Consider the following 22,998-nt stretch of genomic DNA (forward strand, 5'->3'; position numbering starts at 1 on the left):
TGCCACTTTTTATCAATTTGCACACAGTTGAACCTATTTTAATCAATTTTCCCTACAATTTTTCCAATTTATAACACATTTTTGCCATTTTAACCCAATTTCTGCCACTTTTTAATCCCATTCCACCACTTTTCTGCCACTTTAAGTCATTTTTGCCACTTCTTAATAAATTCCTACCACTTGCTGCCTGTGGCTGCTCTATTGACCCATATTTTTATAAACCCTGATTCACAACAATCCTATTTCACCAAATTTTCTGCCCATTTGTACCACTTTAACCCATTTTAGCCCATTTTAATTATGTTTTAAAGAACGGGATTTGCATTTTGAAGATGGCTGTACACTACAGCACAAAAAGTTATCTGTTGCTTTAGTATGAGTGGTTGTTATTCAGGTAAAAAACGGTTATGACAGCTTGTATTTACAATGGACCATGATTTTACAGTCTTCATATGCCTCAGACTGGCCCCTGAAAACTCCCCCCTTATGGGCGGCCTTGTCTGCCCATGACTAATCTTGAATATGCATGGCTGAGTTCAACCACCTTCAGGTACATTTGGGGTCCCCGGTTTCTGACACATTTATTTTTGGGGGTCGTGGGCTGAAATTTTTGAGAACCCCTGAGCTAGATAAGGTAGATGATGATGAGATAGCAACTTCTTAGCTGCCCCTTCTAAGTTCTGATATTTCCCACAGCCCTTAAAAGCAGCACCATGTTGTGCTTTACCTTCAGCCCTAGATGGCGTCCCTGCCCAGCGTGCTCCGCGGTACTGAGACAGCTGAGTCACACATACATTTAGACCCTGATAAATAGATACTGTGCGAAAAAAGGGGGACTACATCCAAGAAATTGCCGTGTATACCGTGCTTTTGACCCCTAACGGCCTCTGACACTGCGTGGAAAAATGCTGACGATAACACTGAAGACCCTTCAACAGCAGACGTTCAAAATAGAAATAGACCCAGAATTGACGGTGAGTAGAAGTTAACGGAGCTGAAGTAAACACGGTCAGGCCGGGAGCGCTAGAATATAGATCATAGCATACGACAATGCTAGCTCATGTGAAGCATGGCCATAGTAAATCCTGCTTTTCTGTCGTAAATAAGGTCAGATTATTTATCGTAGGAAAAGTAACCTTACGTTAGTGTGAAAAAATATGTTGTCAGACAAGTTAGCAATTCCGCAGAATGTTGCTGTTATTAACTGAGTTCACGTGAGGTAACATAACCAGAGTTAGGTCGTATTAGACCGGAATTGAGCACGTTTCTCTTCAAGGTAAAAGCGCAAAACCTAATTATTTTGGTGAACAAAAAGCAAACCTATACAAAACATTGTTGCTAAATTTATTTAGTCTTTCACGTGATGAAACACTCAAATATCTGATTGTATTTTATGGCTTCTTGGCCTTTATTTTTGTCAGTATACTAACTCTTAAGTTATACTTAAGGGTTAATTTGGAAGTCCCGAGCGGAAACGTTTCTTATGATTTGTTTGGGCTTGATAAAGCTTGACTTGTTTCGGTTTGTAACCACGAATGACGATGCAATATTTTAAACCTCCCAGAAGTGGAAAGATAGAAGAGAAGAGAACAGTGACCCCCATGTTTTGACCTATTAGGTATAATACAGAGTAGTTTATTTGAGATATATCCAACCTAATGTCTTTCCTCAATCAAAATGGACATGGAAGTAATATGCTCTTTTTCACTGTTATTGTAAATAAAAGATTATCATTAGAAAGATAAGATACTTTGATTATTTTCTACCAAATAGGATGGCCCTTATATTATAACCTCAGTAATTTGCCTGGTAAGGGTTTTAAAATGTCTTTTTCTTGCTTTATTGTTGGAAAAAACCCAACCAAAGGGCCACCAACAAATTTGAAACAGACAAAAAGTGCACGCAAAGCTTTATAAAAGACAGTTATTATTCCTTTTCTTACAGGATGCTCTTTTGACAACAGTTTCCTATTATAGTATTCCTTTTACAATTTAGACAGAACCCACTGTGTATAGACTGCCAGGTCTGGCTTAATACAGGGCCTTTTACAGAGCACTAGCCTTTGAAAAGTAACCCATTATGCTAGAATATAATGGTATGAAATTTCTTTGACTATCAGGCAGACCTGAAGCCGCCATATCATTTTCAGAGACGCATTGTATGATTCAGAGTTTTTCACTTTCAGAAAGCAGTATCAATAATCCATCTGTTGATTGATGTCAGGTTGAAGCACTAAAGAAGAAAATAGAGGAGGACAGAGGAAAAGATGCATTTCCCGCTTCAGGACAAAAACTCATCTATGCAGGTGAGTGCGTGTCTTTGTTACAGAGACGGAACCCATAAAATAACGAACTGAAATAACATTTAAATCTAAACCAGCCAATTATTTTGGTGTTAATACTTTAAATCAAAAGTTGAACAGGGACAAGGTTAATATGGATGGTAGGTTACCTATAAAAAAAGGCAACTTAAGTGTAAAAGAAACCTAGCTATGTAATCTTTAAATGTAATTTAATCAGTGGTTTCATTTTGTTTTCTCTGGCAAATCATGCAGACATACAAAACTGAATGGATTGGCAAATAATACTCTTTTGAATGTCTCCTCTATTACTTTTTTCCCTGTGTGTGCTCACTGAGGCAACTTAGCAGCAAGCAGAGAATAGGTGTTTGTCCATTACTCAGTCTTTGGATGGACAAAAATAATAATAGTAATGATGATAATAATTATATCAATCATAATAACTTTATTTGTGTAGCACTTTGAAAAACAAGGGTTTACAAAGTGCTTTGACATGCCGAAGAACAAAGTAGCAGAACCCAAACAAAGCATAAAGACAGCAAAACAACATCAAGAAAACACTAAAGGTAATAGAACTTTAACAAAACCCCAATCTATCAAATCCAAACAACATTATTACCCAGACTTCATGAGACATGACTTGTACTATAACATCCTAAGACACAAACCACAACATCATGAGACATCTTAAGAACCCAAGAGCACCCAGCCAACACAGGAACCCCACTACAAAACCCAAGACAAGGAGGACTAGAGTTTAAAGTAATTAAAAGAGAAGGAATAAGAAGCAAAACATTTAGAGAGCAAAAATGTTTCAAAGGGAAGTAAAAACATTAGTATAAGCAAGGGAAACTCTAAGAGCAATACAAGCATCAAAAGAATAAAAGCAACAAACAATAAGATCACCCTAAATGAAAAAAAAATGTTAATAGGAAATTAATACATTAAGAGGAGCAAATATTAAAACATGCTAAAAAAACCCCAGCAAAAATAGTAACAATAATAATGATGATATTAAAAGTAATAATAATAACAATAATAAAATGGAGATAAAGGAATAAGATTAAAAAGACAAAGACGACATCACATAAAAGCAAGTCCATATAAAATGAGTTTTAAGAAGTGATTAAAAAGATGCCACTTTTTCTTCACACCTAATCTGCTCAGGCAGGTTGTTCCAAAGTTGAGGGGCCCTGGTGGAAAAAGCCCTATCACCTTTAGTTTTATGTCTTTAAAAGGGATGAAAGGGTCAGAATTGTCATAATAAGCTTTGGTTTCTACATTTGTCTCTGTTCATTTTTTTTCTCATTTTGTGGGAAACCTTATTTTGTCTTTTCAAAACTAACTAAGGCATGGAGCTTTTCTAAAATCATGTTTCTCCTTTAATGTCACAGGAAAAATCTTAAATGATGACATCCCACTGAAGGAGTACAAAATTGATGAAAAAAACTTTGTGGTGGTCATGGTTACCAAGGTCAGTGCCTCTTTAGATTGTGTTGTGAGAGACTGATGCCACTCTAACCATTTGTTGCTCAGAATAGGACCCATCTGTTCCTATTAGTTATTAAGGTTAAAATGTAAAGAGAAAAGCAACCAAAAATGAGGCTGTGAAAATGTGAGTGTTCTAATTAGTGTTATCTAAATGTACATTTCATGTTGTTTCTCCTCCACTCTTTAGAATAGAGCTGACTGGTCACTGGTGTAGTTCAGTGGGTTGAGCAGGTGCCCATATACAGAAGCCATAGTCCTCAACTCACTGGCTGTGGGATTGATAACTAGTCTCAGTTCATGTCTTCCCCAGACTTTCTCTCCCCATATTTTCCGTCTTTCCTGTCTAAGTAAACGCGAACACTGCTCAGTGCTGTCCCCTGACATTTATCAGTAATCACACTTTTAGCCTATTTCTATCTATTTCATAATAGCAGCTTTCAATTGAGATATGTTGATACTCAAGTAGAAAAATTGATCCTATCAGCCTCGTCCATGTCAGTGAATTTAGTAATTTAGTCTTGCTACCCATTTGGTTATTATATCAACACTACTAATGGTCAGTTTCTCTCCTTTTAGCCTAAACAGGCCCCTCCTTCACAAGCATCCACCCTGCCAACGTCCCAACCTGCTGCACCAGCACCACCTGCAGTCTCAGGCCAAGCAGCATCCTCTGGCCCATCACAAGTGCCCTCTACACCAACACATGCAGCGTCTGTGCCCACATCTGCCCCACAGTCAGTGCCTCCCCCTGAAACCCCTTCCACAGCCCCTGAAAACACCCCACAGGCCTGTGATAAAGCAGCAGCTGCTCTGGACTCAAACGCTGCCCCAGACTCAGCACCAGCCTCTGCTCCTGCTGATTCTCTGGCCTCTACCCCTGCTCCAGTACCTGAAACTGTTCAGACAGACCAGACCTCTGTCCCTGCCGACTGCCCCACCCCAGCTGCCCAGCCAGAAGAGAAGCCAAGGGAAGAGCCTGAAAACCAACCACCTGCCACTCCTCCAGTTCTCTCCTCTGCTTCCAGGTTAAAGGAAACCTTTTTTTTTAAGTACAATGAGTTAAAATCATCTTCAAGGTGTATATGAAACAAGTTAGAAATCTTAAAACCACAAAGAAAATATGTTTTATCACTAAACTGCAACATTCACATCTCCGCTGATCATACACGGTAAATCATTAGCCAAGTGAGCACATTGTCTAGTCATGAATATAGACACAAAATCAGAGTTGGAATTGAACTTTTTCATCTAGCTGGCACTGTGGCTGGTGGATTCACAAATATATATATTTTACCAGCCACTCTATTTTAACAAACAGTATTGTTTAATAAGGTTTAATATTGTAATCAAAACCTATAGTGTACAAATTTAAGGCTATTTAAAAAGAAAGAGTTGGTGTATAAAAAATCACAACTGTTGTTCATTATAAACCTATTTTTTTCAACAAATTTGCCTGTATGAACTATTAGGACATGAATTTAGCTCTGTACTTGGCCTTCAACTATAGTTTTGCTGTAGTGCTTCTAAAATCTCATTCTGCATTCTTGAAAAGGTTTTTTTTTTCTTTTTCCATAGACAAGGACTGCACAATTAATAACATTTTCCCCATTTAGCATCTTATTAACTGGTGCAAATAACTTCATTTCATTTGGTTTTCAAACCGTTATTTATTTCCTTCTCTTGTAATGAGGAGTCCTTCATTACAGCGCTATCAGACATTGGTGTCAAGTGATGTTTCTGGATCAGGAGAAACATGCAAACACATACTGTTCTAAGAAGGAAGACTACTAGATAGACACAACTGCAGAAATGTAGCTAATATACATTTAAACATGTTCTAGTTTTGTTTAATTGCACCTCGTACTGTGATTGTGACATTGAAAATGTTGTAAGACATGCTTTTTTCTCATATCATGTAGGCCTACCATAGATGATTATTAAGCTTATGTTTATAGGCTTTACCCTTAAATGTCAAAATGTGTAAGGACTGAAATATATCATGATACTGAAAATTTTTGCAAACATTTTCTACGCTTCCTACGGGCGTACGGTAAATTCATAGGCATTTTCCTGCATTATGAGTGTCAGACTCAGTAATATTTAACATTTTGAGCACGATTTCTGCAGTGCCATGCCAAAACTAAGGCTTTGTTTAACTACCTTGGACTTGCAACAAGCAAGACACTACTTAGACTTAGAGTCTCTGACGTAGGGAGGAGGAGGCTGGGTTTTTTGGTCAGTGAGTGTGTAGGTCCGCTCGGCTTTGCTCATAAAGTCAGCAGAAACGTGCAGAAAGAAAGAGTTCAATTTGTGTTGTTTACTGCAAAAAATCACTTTTAAGATAGGCTTCTTTATTACTTGCCCCTGTGGCTGGTAAGATGAACAAATTCACCTGATGCTGCTCAAAAGTACCTACATTCAGCTGCTGGTGGGTGCTAATTTCCCACTCTGTGCAAAATGCTTATTAAGAAACAAGAACATGTTAAATTCATATCTGCTAAAGAGCATTTAGGCTGATGATATTGCTGGAAATATTAGCATTGTGGCATTTCAGTTGAGAACCTGATTTTATCAGTGTGGTGCAGCCTCACAGAGCTAGATAGACTATTTCTTTGTTTAAATGGATGCATGATATGATTATAGGGTTTAGAGTAATGATTAACTCAATATTCTCTATACTTTCTCTCAAAGCCTTGTTGATGAACTAGGTCTCCTTGAAGAAGCAGCGTCAATACTTGGTAAGACATATACATTTTTATTTCCTATGTCCTAGATGATCAAATACCAGGATTTGCAGCAAAAATGGCATTACTTCTTCTTAAATAATGATAAACGAACACACAGGCTGCCATAATCCACAGATGTACCATTTCTATGCTTCAGCTGAACTGTTTTATGACATATAATCACATGTAAAGAAAAGCTTTACTACTTGTCAGGAATGTCTACATCTGTAAATAATTTCTGAAGACAACAATATATGGCAAATTTCTGAGATACTGTGGCCATTGCATAGGAGTCCAGAGAACATCTTCATTTCATTTTATTCAGTTTCCATATACTTCCTGCCTCTGTGCTGCCTCTCCTGTTCTTCTTCTGCAGTGACAGGTCCAGCCTATGAGAACCTGGTGTCAGAGATCATGTCTATGGGATACGAGAGGGAGCAGGTAGTCAACGCACTCAGAGCCAGTTACAACAACCCAGACCGGGCAGTAGAGTATCTACTTATGGTAAGGATCCAGCCAGTGGGCCTTATTCCTTGCCCTACCTGCCACTGAAGTAAAGTACAATTGATGTTTTTGTACTACAGGGTATCCCAGCAGAAGCCAGCGATCTTCCACCTCAGGAGCCAGTTAGACAGAGTGTGCCATCCAACCCCCCTGCTCCGACTACACAGCAGCAACCCCAGCAACCCCCAGCAGCCCCAAACAGTAAGAGCACGTATTAAGAAATTCTATCTAAGCTCTTAATTGACATTCATCTTTTTTAGGCTTACCTCAGGGTCTTCTTACTGCAAATCACTTTTCTTTGGGGTGACTAAATTGTCATTATGCGAAGAAATAACCTGTTTGTTTTTCAGATTCAGTGTTGTAATGCAAGCAAGATTTGTTAAATTTTCTTTTAGTTCCTGATATTATTTTCTGTGGCTTTTTAATCTAGTATTGGGCTGGAGCTATTTTGTCAGAAAATATTTCAGTCCTCATTTTGGAGGAAAAAACAGTTTAGTTAAAGAGGTTGAAGTTAAACTACACCTTTGAAAATGCTTAATATTTTCCAATATGACAGAGCCGCAGTAACTCCCAAAAATCTGTGGCAAGGTGGGTCTCCTCTGTCAAAAACAAAGCAGAGTGTCAACCTCATAGCAAGGCACTGCATCCTGATGAAGAATATGCTCTATGCAACATTAAGCAGCTAAAGTCACAGGCAGCAACTCTACCTTGGTGGATATCTTCACTCATGGTGAAAATGTGTCTCACATCAAAAACACAACAAGCTGGCGCACGGATGGTCGAGTGGTTTGGGGCGCTACCCATGTACACGGGCGGTCTGGGTTCCAATCCGTTGAGGCCCTTTACCGCATGTCTCTCCACACTCTCTTCCCTGTTCCTGAGTCTATCCACTGTCCTTCCTCTATCACATAAAGGCATGAGAAGGCCCAAAAATAAATCTTAAAAAAAAAAACAAACAAACAAACAAAAAAAAAAAACAACACAACAAGCCACCAGAAATATGAGCAAAAGAAACCCCAGCAGGGATCACTGTACAAATGTACTTAAGTTGAAGTAAAAGTACTGATTTCAAAATGTACAAACAAAGTACAAGTACCCAAAAGAAGCTACTAAACTACAGTGATTTAAGTAATGTAACTAGTTATTTTCCACCCCTGCTGGTGCTATAATGAGTAAACATCCTGTGCATTAGAAACCCACATACGTCTCATGTCTAAATCTAAAATAGACTAAATAAGGTTGTAGCATGTTTGTAATGTTTGTGTTACTGATATTCTGGTACATATTTCTTCTACTCTTTAGAAGTAAGAAAATGTCATTTTTATTGATTGATTAGGAAAAGAAAAAACTTAGTTATTGCTAATGTTAGAAAATAGTAATTTTATATTTACTTCATGTTGCACTCAGTGGACTATAATCTGTACCTGCCTTGGATTGACTATATATAGGTTCAAGTCTCAGGATTGGTTCTGTTTCCTGTGATTTTATAACCTTGCAGAGCAGATGGTTACGCCCGTTTCCTTGTTTTTCACTGGTGAATCCATCTTGCAAAACTCCCATCTGAACCGTTTGGGCCCAGTTGGAAAGTGACAGGACCAATCAGCTACGAGGGGCAGTACTTTCAGGCGCAGCAGAGACGTGACGTAAACAAGCAGCAGCAAGAGCTGGTGCAGTTATGGGGGAAGAGATTAGCGTGGATGCTGCTAAAGCACCAGTTTTATCAGAACTTGACAACATTTCTTTATTTAAAGAAGAACAAAGACCAGCAGTGAGCTGTTTTCTTTTCAAAAACAACGAAAGTCGAGTACTTACATGTCTGTAATCGCCATGCATGTTTCGCGTTATTCGTCAGTGGCTGCGCACGCGCAGCTTGATATGTGTCGTACATCACGTGTTTTGTTGCTCTGACTGGCTCATAGAATTGTGACAGACAGAACGTTCACCCAATCATACTCTTGAGTTTTTTTCAAAGCCTCTGCCTTTTCTCAAACGTTTCCTATTGAAGCTTTCCCAGATGGATGTGTGAAACAAATCCATCTGGCGTGCCAGGTTAGTGATTTTACACATACAACAACAGTAAATAGTCCATCTTCTCTCCAGCAGGGCCAGTGACTGGCAGCCAGCCTCCGTCTACTGGGGGAGACTCCGTGTCTTCAGGTAACCCTCTGGAGTTCCTGAGGAACCAGCCACAGTTCCAGCAGATGAGACAGATCATCCAACAGAACCCAGCCCTCCTCCCAGCCTTGCTGCAGCAGCTGGGCAGAGACAACCCACAGCTTCTGCAGGTAACAACACAAACATGCTCAGGGGGTGTCTGCTAGGGAGTGAAGTTTGTCTGTTTGTCTGCTACTGTTGAAAGGTATTTCTAGAAACTTTTGAGAGATAATTATGAAAGTAATTCTGTAAGCCAATGACAAACTTTAATTTCAGAGATGCTGCTTTTGAAAGGTTTTCTTAGTATTTAAAATTTGTGAAGTTCACTTCATTAAAGCCTGATATATCTTGATAAAACTTAAAAAAAAATAACTTAGTTTTCTAAATAATTTCATATTTTACATAACTTTTAAATATGTCACTGATCTTTAGTTGTAATCAGTGCTCTGTAAATTTGTGCCAAGGCAGGATACTTGTGGTTTAGTTCCATCGTGTTTTCTGATTGTCTATATTAATTACTTTCAGCAAATCACACAGCACCAGGAGCACTTTGTCCAGATGCTGAATGAACCTCGAGGTGGAGACACAGGAGGGGAGGGAGCAGAGGCTCAAGGGTCACCGCAGACCAACTACATCCAGGTCACCCCCCAGGAGAAGGAGGCCATTGAGAGGGTGAGTAACAGTGTTGTTGTCTGGGTTATGAACACAGTGTTCAGTGATTAGAATAGTCTAAGTTAAAAGTCAGAAACCTAAGCTGATGCTTCTTCTTTTCAGAGTAACGTTAAAATCACCAAACAATTCTTAGCTCGTTTTTAACATTTCAAACATCTGAACCATACACTATCCCCACAAGCTGCTACACAATAATGAAGCACAATAACAGCTAAATTTCTTTTTTTTCATTTATCCATCATCAGATGCTCTTAAACTAATGCAAAACCCAAATTTAAAACCACAGATCTAAAGGGCTTCAGATGAACTTTTCTCTTTGACTATGTTCAAAAAATATTTTTCACATTGAGGGCTAATGTAAAGTTTTAGAATGCAACTTACAAAAGAGATGTCCAGCAAATGTTGCATCAGTCTCTCAGACCAAAGGAAAGTTTATCTCTGAACAGCCACTGTTTCTCAGTGCAGCCCTTCATCTCCTCCCTCTACGTCTCCCTTATTGCTCCAACCAAGTACAAGTATTTGTAGGACTGATCTCCTTTCAGACAAGCAACCCAAAGTCAATTTAGTTCTTATATCTTTGAAATATTCTTGACCAAACAAAGTCTCTCCCTAAGCCTCTACATGCAGCCTTTCTGGGGGGTAAAGCAGAGAGCTTTCTAGGGTCCAGCTACATCGAGGGCCCCTGGAGGTTTGCAAACACATGGGGTGCATTCGAAAAGTCCAAAAAATTACCTCCTAAGTCCTTTCATATTCACTTTTCCTTAACCCCAACGAAAAACATCACAGGGTTAAGGAAAGGTGGGAGTAAGAGGATAGGAAAGGAGAACTGTGGTGATTAAGGAATCCGACTGCTTTTTCCCTAGGCGGATGTTATGGACGTGACGTATGTTTTTTTGTGTAAAAATGATGATTTAACGTTGATGGACTACAAAATTCGCATCTACCACTCGGTGCATTCTCTGTGTTGTTGTTATGTGCTGTGAATGAAACGCTAAAACGTCCGAGATATGAGCTCTTTGGGAATTTTATATGCCAAAGTCTGTTCAGGAAGAGGAACTGTGACTGTGAACATCCAGAACAGCAGAAACTTTTCTCTTAATCTGAACTTTCTGCTAAGTCAATACGACTACATGGGTAATGTTCAAGTCCTTTTATTTCACAATGAATTGTTTTGCTTTATTCCCTACCTATCCATTTATTTCTTTAATTCTCTCGTCTCTGTTAATTGTATTACAGAGTCTACTCTGGTTCTGTTTTTCTTGCGGCTTGTCATGTGAAGAGCTCTATAAACCGCGTCTTCCCTGCGTAATTATAATGATAGATATAGCCTATATTAACAATATAGCAACATGTCGAATTCATCGCTTTAATTGGTTTATCACATTTACTTTAATATTTCAAAATAGCAAAACAAATATAGTTTAAAATACTAACTGATCGGTTTACTGTTTTAATAAAATGGAAATGAGAAGAAATGAAATCGTTATCATAAGTTGAATGATAAAGTTTTCATGTCTATAATATTACTCTGTTCATCCCTACTCCCTTCTGTTTATCACATGGATAATAGGTTTGACTGAATTTTACGGTTTAAATCGGGGCTAGTAAAGTTACAGTCAAGTTATTCACTTGTTCTGCAAAGCATTGTGGGTCGTCTTTTTATCCCTCTTTTGGTAAAGGATGGTCCAGTGTTTCCTAGGCTAAAGGAGATAATAAAGGAAATAATGAAGCTCCTTTCCTTTTCAGTTGGAGAATTCGAACGGCCTTTATCATGGCTGACACTAAAATGCTTCCGGGTCGTTTCACTCAGTTAGGAACCTTCCTAAGCAAAATGGAGTTTTCGAACGCACCCATGGTCCAGTGTAAAATTAAGCTGTGATTAACCTGAATTACGAACACTCTCACCAAAGCAAAAAAATTACTTAATTCATTTATGCTGGAGTACAATATAGCCTTTTTGAGAATGTAAACCACTTTTCTTAAAACAATTACATTTTTATCGGTAATGTTATCTATGGATGGGCACACTGAAAAAAAACCATTAAGAATTTAATATCAGACTTCAGAGCTAAGCCTGATGTGCACAAACATCAGGATGCCAGAAAGTAAAGTAGTGTGTCTATCTATATATATCAAGTTTGACTTTGACATGCTACAATTTACAGTGTAGAGAAAAAAAATAGAGCAAAGTAAGGAAACATGCAGCCAAGCCAACACCGCAGTGTAGTTGAAACATGTTTGTTGTGACCACTGCCTTGCCTGAAATAAAACTGCTTAAAGGGACATTTTTTAATGGCAGACTTCTCAGTTGACTACCTCATTTGCTGTTTAAAAAAAAAGTTGGTATATTTCTTCATACTAAACGTGTTCCTTGTATTTCAGTTAAAAGCACTGGGTTTCCCTGAAGGCTTAGTTATCCAAGCTTACTTCGCCTGTGAGAAGAATGAGAACCTTGCTGCTAACTTCTTGCTACAACAAACATGGGACGATGAGTAATTCATCACCTGACCACATCAGTGGAGTGCTGCAGAGGGGATGTGCCGAGCAGAGTTGACAGAGGAGGAGCAAGGAGAGCGAGAGCATTTTTTTTTCTTGCATATGACTTTGGTGTGTTGATAGTGATGATGATGATGATGATGACGACATGCTATTAAGATCATCATATGAACTCAAACTGAGCTGTGCCTCACTGCTGCTACATCATTACAGCCGCCGCTTGTGCCAAGTGTGAGAAGTCATACCTGGAAATGTTATGCATCACCTTTATGGGCCAACAGGCTTTTCAAAGAGGGTTACCTCTGCAGTAAGACTCGACATAGACAATACAGTATAGAGTGCACATGAATTGAATTCTTATGACAAAACCCAATTTTAAAAAAATAAGCCTATCATGTTGGATTTACCTGTAAATGTGATGCAAACCACTGACTTTACTGCTTTATTTCAAAGTTCAGGTTTGATCTATTCTTTTCTTATACTTCTTTATCCCCAGAAAAAAACATCCAAAAATCACAAAGTATTTCAAACTGAAAAAGTCCAAAGAATATAAATTTATTCTTCAGGTTATGGCCTTTTGTTAACCATGCAGACTTGGTTGTGTGGTTTTGTGCATGCAAAATAAAATCTCAAAGATGATTAAAAATGCTTTGGGTGTAATTTGCCCACCCCTATACCTCCTCCTACAACAAGAAAAATAAGATGAAATTTTCAAGAAAATAAGATAATCAAGTGGCCAAAGTATTAGAAAATAACTTAAACCATTTTATTGATCGTTTGTACTCCTTGTGGTAAGGTATTTCAAAATTTGGACTTTAGAACAAAATAATTTCTTAGCATTTAATGAAATTATATTCCAAATTTAACTTTTTGTTGTCTTTGTGTGTGTGTGTGTTTTTTTTCCCAGCCATGGTCTTCCAAAATCAGTAGACATTTTGAGTTTTAAATCAAATCTGTCTATTGTTAGCAGTGGGTTTACTCTGTTACAGTAAGAGTTGAACTAGTTTGCACTCGGTTTGGAATAATTATTGAGTTGGTAGTTTTCAAGATTGTTTATGCTGCTGTATTGTACTTTTTTGGGGAAGAGGAGATACTTAGATACACCAGTCAACTTGCGCTCTCATTATCTTCTTTAATTGTGGTGGGTTTGTTTGATATATAATTTTACTGATGCCAGATTTTGAAGATTGATTGTGAAGTGCCACATAGCATGCTTACTCAGTGCAACATTTGACTTTTTATTTAAAAGACAGGTTGTATTTTGTCTCAATATTTCTTTAGCTGAAGAAATGAAATGCAGTCCACTTTCTCCTTCCACACAATTGGTTTCTGTTTAGTTTGTCCAATATCACATTCTCAGTGCATCTTAAGGCTGTAACAGTTTGAGCCATTTCTCCCTCATGCCTTATGGGTTGTTAAAGACTTGAACACATTTAATGTCATAAATATTGTAGTTTACTAGTGTTGATAGCATTTCTGATATTTCACAGGTGTGTCTGAATGACTGGTGATCATCATTAGAGTTGTTATTGTTTCATAATGAACTGGAGAGAATTTGAGTTTGAGTGCTAGAAGCCAAAACAAAGCAAAGTATTTTTTCCAGCTTTCAGCATGTGGTTTGCTGTATCTCATTTTATTTGTCTTTACTGTGTTAAAACTGGAAGGGACTTTTTTAAGTTTTGTATTATATTGTAAATGGGGTATACATACTTTGGGATAAAAGGCACTTTATTGTGACAAAGGCTTAAGATGTGCGGGGTTGTCAGATGCATGGAGTTGTTACAGTTATTTATAGCATGGCAGTGGGTAAGCAATGATGAAACCACCAGTGTGGTGTTGCTCTGATGTCAGTTTGACCCTTTCAATGTGTTGTTCTTCTTTTTGAGTTTATACAAAATCTGTACAATCTTGAACACCAGTCGAGATTTTGCTGATTAGTTGTGAAAACTTTGGTTTCAGCATTGTGTAAAATAAATGGCTTTTACAAAGTGGGTGAGACAAGCTTATAATGTATCACCAATGAATGAAATGCAAGCCTTGAATACTCTTCCTGTCATGATTTGAAGCAAACACAAGGTAGTGTGCTCTCCAGAGAGGATAAGTGCTCAGCAAAGAAGTCTAAAATCCTTATGATTTGCCTCCTCTAGCCAACCATGCAGACAGATGGGCAGCAAAAAGCCAACATTTCACCAGGGTTGTCAAGTGGGAAACCCCATTTGTCTGTTTTGTCCAATTAGTCATATGACACCTCCAGAGGGCTTAACAGTGATTTCTAGTGTCCCAGAGCCACCCCCCTCCATGCTAGCTCTCACTGTCCACCACCCCAACACAGAGACATTCTCTTTCATACCAACCCTACAACATGGCCAAACAGAATTGCCACTTTCAGGGTCTGTTGAAGGTGGTTGACACTCTACCTCCCCCTTCCACCTACCCTAGCATGACTCATAAGTACACCTTCAACTGACCCAGGCTTAGCAAAAGGTTAGGGGAGGCAGAGCTAGGGTGAGGTGGGGTTAGAACTCGATCCCAGTCGGACTAGACTGACGCTCTACCTCCCTTTTCTAACTACCCCAGCACAACTCATAATTTCAACTAGCAACCATTATTCAGCCTCCAGCCAGTATTATTCTTCCTAATCCAAATCCACTGACTGGTCTGAACTGCATCATCTGCCATCTCCTTAACTATCTTTCACAAGTTCTGTCCCCGCACTTACAGCTCTCCAAGTAAAGAAACTGCTGACCTTGCCACAAACACTCTACACCCCATTTCTACTGGACAATCCCTAACTTTCCATCCTTGCTGTTCCCATCCAAGAGAACTGCCAGTTCTATAAAATAAACTATATGCTGGCTGGTAGACCATAGAACTATGTAAGGCCTCAAACTAGTGCAAACTAGCTCTTGTGGCACAACAAGTTTCCCTTCCAAATCTACCTGCATCTCCCATTCCTTAGTACCCTGACCGGTGCCTACTCAAAAACCTGCCTCCTTTAAATTTCTCTACCTCCTGAACAAGATACAAGGTAGTGGAAGGAGGAATCTGATTAGCTGAGTACTTGATAAAGTGAATGCCCATAATCAGCTGATCACCAGAGAAGGAAGTGAGAAAGAATGGAAGAAGGAAGAGATGAACGAATGGTGACTAATGAATGAGTAGAAACAGTCTTCCTGCTTGAACTTTCACTGAGCTCCGTTTAAGCTCTGAGATGAGGTGTGCGTGCACAAAACATCACCTACGCCAGAAAAAGAAAACATCAACAATAATTAAAAAAAAAAAAAAAACATTAAAATGGGCTACTCTTCAGGGGTAGAAAGTTCTAATCACATTTACTCAAATTACTGTAAATGTGTAACTTTTTAAGATACTTACACTTTTGAAGTACATTTTGAAATCAGTACTTTTACATCTACTTAAGAAAGTTTTAACCAGAGTGACTATACTTCTACTTGAGTTCAGTATTCTTGTACTTTTCCACCTCTTAAATACACATTAGAACATAGAGAATGAGAATGGAGAATGATTCCATATCTCATCCCAAAACAGCAATAGCTGGAGAGTTGATATCTCAGGGTTATACATTATAAAGTTGATTTTTACTCCCGATGTGTAATTTTAACTCCATTCTGAGTGAAAAACAGGTTTTCAGTGTTGGAATTTTATGACAATGTTGATCCAAATTTGCACCATGGATGAAGTTATCCACTGCGTCAGAGGCCATGCCTGTGACTTTAGGTGTTCCCAAAGGACGTGTATTGTGTATTCTTCATCAGGATGAATTGCCTTTCTATGAGGATGACTCTCTGCTTTGATCTTGCCAGACGAGACCCAACTTACCACAGATTCTCAAGTGTTACTGCAGCTCTGTCAGATTGGAAAATATTTACACTTTCAAAAGTGTAGTTTAACCAAATGTAATGTGGACCAATAATGACACTTTTAAAGTGTTCAGTTTAACTCTATATGAGTTAAGCCAAAATCACTCTAAATTCAGGGAAGACAAATTTCCATTCATAACCTTTTTTTTTTCATTCAACTTGTTTACACTGTATTTTCCCCTAACTACTAGCAGGATTAATGTTGTCATTTTTTTTTATTTAATTGAAATCTAAACATATATTTAGTTTTAATTAAAATGCATAAATATCTTTTGGTGTTAAGTGTGACCAGCGAGAGTCACAGTCCACCGATATTAGCCAAAAAATAAAACATTGAATGCCATTTATTGATAAAATAATTGGGCCGAATTAACAGTTTCAATTCAGAAACATATGGCTGGGGGAATTTCATCTTTTTAAAAAGCTGGCTGTTTTGCAGACAGTGTTTTGCGCATCAAATTGAAGGTTTTGTAAAGAGTTCCGGCCACGATTATCGCCCGGATGGTGAGGCATGGGTTTGTCCGCTAAGGGGAGTGTTGCCTTGGAGAAGGAGGGTGGGTGCGTTCCCTCAGCAACAGGGAAGATGGCAGCTCTCACATCTCTCACCCAGGTAAAGATGTAGCTATTTACGCCTTCACTCTTGAAATTCAGAGCAACACATTTACTAACATAACACGACACGTCTCATTCATGACAGTCCATTTTCAGTTTGCTTCCAGCTAAACTTAAGCTCGCTGTGAAATCAGAGCAGAATTATTCTGACAGTGGCATAGGGCCTGTTTCAGTACCGTTAGATAGCGGGCTTGTTAGCCACAGCTGATAGTAGCTAACCTAGCCGTGCAGCCGTTAACTTACGATAAGATAATCGTTAACTCGATTATTGCAAATTTTAAGATGCGCCAAGGGCTATGTGCTGATTTTGGACAAACTGGCCTGCGCATGAACGTTTTATGTACCGAAACCTATAGATATTACGGTCAAGATTTTAAGCTAGCAAATCCTAGCTAGCCTAGCCTTGATGCCAAGTAGTAAGGATGGCGATAAACATGCTCGTAAGGCTAGAGGGCATGCTAAATAGAGGGCTAACCTATGCTAACCTGGGCTTGTCTTTTGATTAATAACACTGACGCGAGTAGAAACACTTATTTTTATATGTACCGCTCGCAAGGTTAACGTTAATGAGCACCCGGTGAAATTACAGTTATTTGCCTGCAGTGGTTGCGCAACAGCCATATAATATGGCACTGCAGCTGGTTTGTGATATCTTGGTTACTGAATGTGAGCAACCAAGTTGGTGACTTTGATTGTTTGAATTAGTGCTACAACTGGCTGTCCTGTTTGAGCCAGGAATAGCACTTCCGATTTTTACTGGTTGAAATACGCTGGCAAATTCAGTATGAAAAAACAGAGTACATTGCATGTTGACAGGACTGATACCTGGAGTGCAGGGGGTTTCTTCAGTGCTATAACAGTCTCTCTCTATTACAGTTATCAAGCGGGAACCCTGTTTATGAGAGCTTTTACAGACAGGTAAGGCTATGGGCCTATATATTTGCATATTAATCTAACTGCAACCCCAGAGTATTTATTTAAATATTATATGTTGACAGTTGTCCAAGAAATAGCTAACTGAGGTTTTAATCAGAGTATGAAAAATTGCTTAAACTACCCCAGTTCAAACAGATTTCTGAAACAACAAAATAATTTCTTTTTTCTTCAAGGTGGACCCTGGGAATACAGGGAGAGTGGGACCAACAGAAGCTGCCCTATTCTTAAAAAAATCTGGTCTCCCTGACATTACACTAGGAAAGGTAGGTAGTGACAAAAGCAATAATGTTTGTTTTCCTTTGCTGTAAATCTGTTGTGCAGTACATCTACAGGATGTTGTGTTGGCTTTGGCAGCAGTTGGTTTTGGCATGTAGGACATTGGTTGTAGGTGTCCATGGACTGATTTTTATTATTTTGAAACCTTGCCTTCCCTCTTTTTGCGCCAAATGGCAAAAGAAAAAGCCCTGAAAATTCTTCAACCTTTATTGAAGCTAGCCCAGCTCTATTTCAAATTGATAGTTATTACATGGCAGACATGCCCATTTAGTGCAAGTGTTGAGATTTAAGAGAGCAGAATGACAAGGTGCTACGAAAGTACTCTGAAGGTCATCCAAAATGTTAAATGTTTGCATACTGAGAGTAAATGAAGGAACAAAATGGTTTTCCTATTATTGGGTTTGATGCAGTTTTGTGGTTCGCTTCTTGCAAATATCCACGTTGTGTGAGATTGTGATTTACTAAAAACCCTAAAAACTATTCATATGGAAACCCCTGAACATCAATTGAAAATATAAGTATAACAAAGGAATCACATTGTGTAAAAGTCAAACATGTACAATTAAGAACAATTTGGTGTGCAAATGGAAAACATACAAATGTGACAAAACAGAACATCTGTTGTCAATCTATCAAAGTAATTTCCTACCATATGTTAATTATATGGTGTCTTATTGTGTATCGATTATGTTGTAAATAGAATTAGATTTAATTGATTGTAATTTAATAGCTCCTGAGAGAAAAAGCTTACTTAGTTATAAGTTGTCAAGAAGGCAACTATTTAACTTTTGATGAAATGTTGCTCAGATAAAGACCATCTGTGTCTTTAATGTTGAAAAGTTATCTACCATCAATTCATATTTTAATTTTTTTAATTGGCAAGGTCCAGTGACAATCTTTAATGTCTCCATTTCTCTGGCTTTCACTGTATAAAGTGGCAAAGTTTCTCAAATTGTCAGTGCCGTAGCCACCCACCCTAAAAGCCCTGCCAGCTTGTGAGGCTGTCTCACAAATATACAAAGCACTATGTTTCAAGCATTTATCTTCTGGTTTCTTATTTTCTTCACCTTTTGTTTGAGTGGTTATTTCAAATGTGTCACGGTTGTTATTATTAGAATTTAATTATGATTGGCCTGTCAGGCATGCATTCCTGACTGTATTGGTAAGCTGGAGCAGCAGCTCACCTCCTCCCCACTTTTTACAGTGTTGACCCTCCTATGGTAATTAGTTTGTTGTGACACCACTGTACTTAACTTTGTGCAGCTTAAGTCATGCACTGTGACTGTGCTTTATTTGTAAAATGTAAAACAAAAGTCAATCCTGGAATTTACTTTGCTAAGGTGTCTGCTTGGCCTTTCAATTTTTGTATGATCAAGTTTGTTTGTTTTTAGTCTGGTATGGCCAGCAATTAAATGTGGTCTTACAGCTTTTCATTTCATTGTTGTTTACCCTGGTCCAACAAACTTGTCCCAATCACATGATTTTCTCAGCTGTAGGCACTAGCTACTGCTTTTATGATGGCTGTTGGGAAGAGATGAATGGATTATTGTTCAGTCACAATGATACTGCTGCCATGGGCCAAAATGAAGCTCATCGGTCTACACCAATACCTCATAATGACGAAGCAAAACAAGATTTTCAAAAAATCTTAAATCTGCTGAAAGAACTCGGCTATAAAGTTAACTGGTATTTGAGATTATTCTTTGTGTATAAGGTTGAAGCACCTCTGGCTGTGATAACAGGATCTGGTTAGCATGGTTACAGTTGGAAAAGCCTTGAGCACCTAGATCTATGTTTCCTCTCTCTAGATTTTTGAAAGACTTTTCAGCTTGGGCAGAAAATCTCTGTAGACAGATATGTCAGGTTCCTTGAGAGATGTTTGATATAGTTAAAGTATGGACTCTGTCCAGGCAAAGCTATGCTTAAGCTACCTCTGCATTGTTTTGGTTGTGCTCTCAGGGCCATTACCTTGGGGGAGAACCTTTATCCCAGTCTGATGGGGCTTTTCCATTACATTGAACGACTTGGCTCTGCTTGGTTTGACATTTTCTTCGCCACCACATCTGAGGTATCCATTTGGGGGAAGAGCTGATGATGCTGATGACGCTGTCTAGAGCTGAAGTCACTGAGTTTATATTGCTGCGCTGCAGTAAGCATTGTCTTGTTCTGCCAGAAAAAGCAGAAGCCCCCATTTTTTTCTACTTCAGAGTTTATTCTTATATTGGTGATTCAGCAGATATTTCAAAGTTTGGAGCAGTGGTTGCTCCTTGAACACGTCAGTAGGGCGTCCCTGAATGATGACTAGCGGAGCAGAGGTGGCATGGGCACGCTTGAACAGGACCACTCTGGCCGTAGCTCAGTGAGCCCGATGTGGCCAAACTAGTTATGGAAAATTTAATCAGCACAACTTGTCTTGGATCTGCATGGCCAAAAGTCATAGTGTGAAGCCCCATGATGGTCTCTGGTGTATAGGATGGGAGGCCCGCTTGGGGTTCTGTGGTCTTGATTCTTAAAATTCAAGTAGAATTTTACAAAGTCCTTGTTTTTGAAATAAAAATATCATACATCCATATGTTCTCTTGACAGCATTTCTGTCTGCTCTTTCTGCTGAACAAGGAACTGCTGGGTGACTTGTCAAATTAAGACCAGTACATGCTGTCAAGGTTTTTTTTCAGTTGGCCAAAAAACTCATTCATTGTTGTGTCATTTATTCATCAAAAGAAACCAAGCATGGATTTGTTGTTTGTTAAAAATCTTTGATATTGTTGTTACACATGTAGGAGAAATGGCAATGAAAAATATCAACATATTTTCTCCTTGAATCCAAGAAGGACCATATCACATCCTCTGTTGACAGCAGAGTTTTGAAGTGGCCGGATAAATTTTTGCACAAACTGGGTTCTTGGAAGCATACCCTACCCTTAAACTCCCTGCAAAGTGAAATCCAAACTTTGTGTCTTAAAGAACTAGACATATTGGAATAAGGTTGCTGTTAACATGTGAAAACTCTGAGATCCATGTGTGACTGAATTTAAGATTTAGACCGTTAGACAGTTGCTACCTCTTTCCTGGCTTTAATTTTGGCAGGACAAAAATCTGAGCCCATGACATCACCAGTTTTGATGGGAAATTACCCTGCTTACCTAATGCTACAGCGATATAGAATGACTGAGCAGTTCATCTCAGGACAGTCCACTGTTAACTGATGTCACTGCTGTCATTGAAAGTATCAGCCACGGTAGCCGACATGTCATTAAAAGTATCATAACAGAGAGTTCAGGAAAATTTTTTTTTTTAAATCTTAGAGGCTTGTATTTTTCATGAGTGGGTGTGGCTTCAGCTAATTCAACCAACAGGCCCACACCACCCTAGAGCAGGTATTAATACCCAATTTTTCATTGTTTTGTAACTTAATTTTTTACACTTAAAGATGTTTTTCATGACTGAAATTTGGCCTGGTGATTGATAATACAGTGGCCTGTCATACAAACATAAATAAAGATTTTTAAATCACTTTAAAGGGGCTTAAATAAACACAGTGGCAAAAATTAGACTTTATTATTCGATGTCTTTAATGTCTTGTTTGTGTGTTGTATCTAGATCTGGGATTTGGCCGATCCTGATGGCAAAGGCTTTCTGGACAAACAGGTATGAACAGCCACATGACTAAATTCTACATTTTACCTGGTAATTATAATCCCTTTAGTTTTCTCATTCAAACTGCGGTGTACAGTAGTGAGTGTATCTCAATTCACAGCAGGGATCAAAATGATGGTCATGTGATGCAGACTTCTGAAGACTGCAGAGGCAGTAATGGATTTTTGTGGAGGCAGTGGTTTTCACTAAGGAAAAGAAATGAAGTACAAAAACAGAGAAGCCTGAAAACTAATGTGATAATGTTGTAAAACTGCAGTGTCTATCAAAGTTAAAGTTGAGCCAAAACATGCCTCACAATTAGCCAATACTTGTTTTTAAAACAAAAGGGAAGCAAACACACCAGGTAGATATTTTATTTTCTAATTTTTAATGATTCAAATAATATATAATGCATTGTCATACGGAGCCTACATTAGTTGTTTAATCATGAAGCGAATGAGACAGACTTGATGGATGACACTGTGTTTTCTTTCTTAGGGGTTCTACGTAGCTCTTCGGCTGGTGGCCTGTGCTCAGAGTGGTCAGGAAGTCAGTTTGTCCAGCCTCAACCTCACTGTCCCTCCCCCCAAGTTTGTGAGTCGGACTCTATCATTACATGCTAAAAAAATATTTTTACTACAGCTTTTGTCTGTTGGGTTTTATGTATATTCTTTCCGGTGTTTTTTAGTTACTCCATAACACAAAAATAATTTATCTTGTAAACAGGTCATGTCTGATGTGCTCCTGTTATCAGTTTTTTGGAGTCTTGTATCAAAAGAAAGAAGGTGGAAAGAAAGAGTGTTCAATCCAATGAACTGATGATGTGACAGTGCTTTGACAGCCATCTATGTCTGATTTCAGAAGGATACCAGCAGTCCGTCTCTAGGCAGCACAGCTCCTCTCTCCAGCGAATTATACTGGGCTGTCAGGGTGTGTTTGAACACACACACACACACACACCCACACCACACAAAGTAGTGTAAAGCTGTCGACACAGAGGGTCCTCACAAGGTTATTTTTAAAATTCAGTATTCTTTCAAGTTTGTGAATAAGCTCAGAGTTTTGTAAGTGAAAAGACAGAGTCAGCCTGAGTCAGTCTAACTTTACCAATCAAATATTTCAGATAACTTGAATGTGTTTTCCTTTGTAGCCTGAGGAGAAGAGTAAATTTGATGGGATTTTTGAAAGTTTGGCTCCAGTGAATGGCCTGCTGTCAGGAGAGAAGGTTAAACCTGTCCTTATCAACTCAAAGCTACCTCTGGATGTTCTTGGGAAGGTATTGGCTTAATTTTTTATTCCATTTTAAAATTAGACT

The 22,998-nt window shown here is 38.5% G+C and overlaps 2 protein-coding genes across 11 annotated transcripts in view; both read left to right on the top strand.

Annotated features, from left to right (window-relative positions):
- Positions 1 to 746: 746 nt before the first annotated feature.
- rad23ab (RAD23 homolog A, nucleotide excision repair protein b) lies at positions 747 to 14,384 on the top strand. 3 transcript variants are annotated; one of them, XM_041791648.1, is made up of 10 exons: positions 747 to 974; positions 2,224 to 2,305; positions 3,694 to 3,773; positions 4,367 to 4,815; positions 6,482 to 6,528; positions 6,890 to 7,020; positions 7,101 to 7,221; positions 9,121 to 9,305; positions 9,700 to 9,846; positions 12,229 to 14,384. In XM_041791648.1, the coding sequence occupies exons 1-10, from the start codon at positions 906 to 908 to the stop codon at positions 12,340 to 12,342; spliced, it is 1,425 nt and encodes a 474-aa protein (XP_041647582.1). In that variant the 5' UTR covers positions 747 to 905; the 3' UTR covers positions 12,343 to 14,384. The 3 variants fall into 3 exon arrangements, with proteins under 3 accessions (XP_041647582.1, XP_041647585.1, XP_041647584.1); XM_041791651.1 differs by having other exon boundaries at positions 9,124 to 9,305; XM_041791650.1 differs by having other exon boundaries at positions 6,893 to 7,020.
- Positions 14,385 to 16,761: 2,377 nt separating this feature from the next.
- Positions 16,762 to 22,998, top strand: part of LOC121512062 (epidermal growth factor receptor substrate 15-like 1) — a 45,348-nt gene continuing 39,111 nt past the window's right edge. For 5 of the 8 annotated variants that reach the window (XM_041791052.1, XM_041791051.1, XM_041791057.1 and 2 more), the window contains exons 1-7: positions 16,786 to 16,833; positions 17,712 to 17,753; positions 17,945 to 18,034; positions 21,648 to 21,695; positions 22,182 to 22,277; positions 22,545 to 22,613; positions 22,834 to 22,959. In XM_041791052.1, coding sequence (XP_041646986.1) covers positions 16,807 to 16,833; positions 17,712 to 17,753; positions 17,945 to 18,034; positions 21,648 to 21,695; positions 22,182 to 22,277; positions 22,545 to 22,613; positions 22,834 to 22,959 — 498 coding nt within the window. In that variant the 5' untranslated portion in view covers positions 16,786 to 16,806. Of the gene's footprint in view, positions 16,834 to 17,711; positions 17,754 to 17,944; positions 18,035 to 21,647; positions 21,696 to 22,181; positions 22,278 to 22,544; positions 22,614 to 22,833; positions 22,960 to 22,998 lie in introns of all 8 variants that reach the window. The other 3 variants (XM_041791055.1, XM_041791056.1, XM_041791050.1) reach the window with 2 other exon arrangements.

This window comes from Cheilinus undulatus, linkage group 7, assembly GCF_018320785.1.
Source record: "Cheilinus undulatus linkage group 7, ASM1832078v1, whole genome shotgun sequence".
Classification (NCBI taxonomy): Eukaryota; Metazoa; Chordata; class Actinopteri; order Labriformes; family Labridae; genus Cheilinus; species Cheilinus undulatus.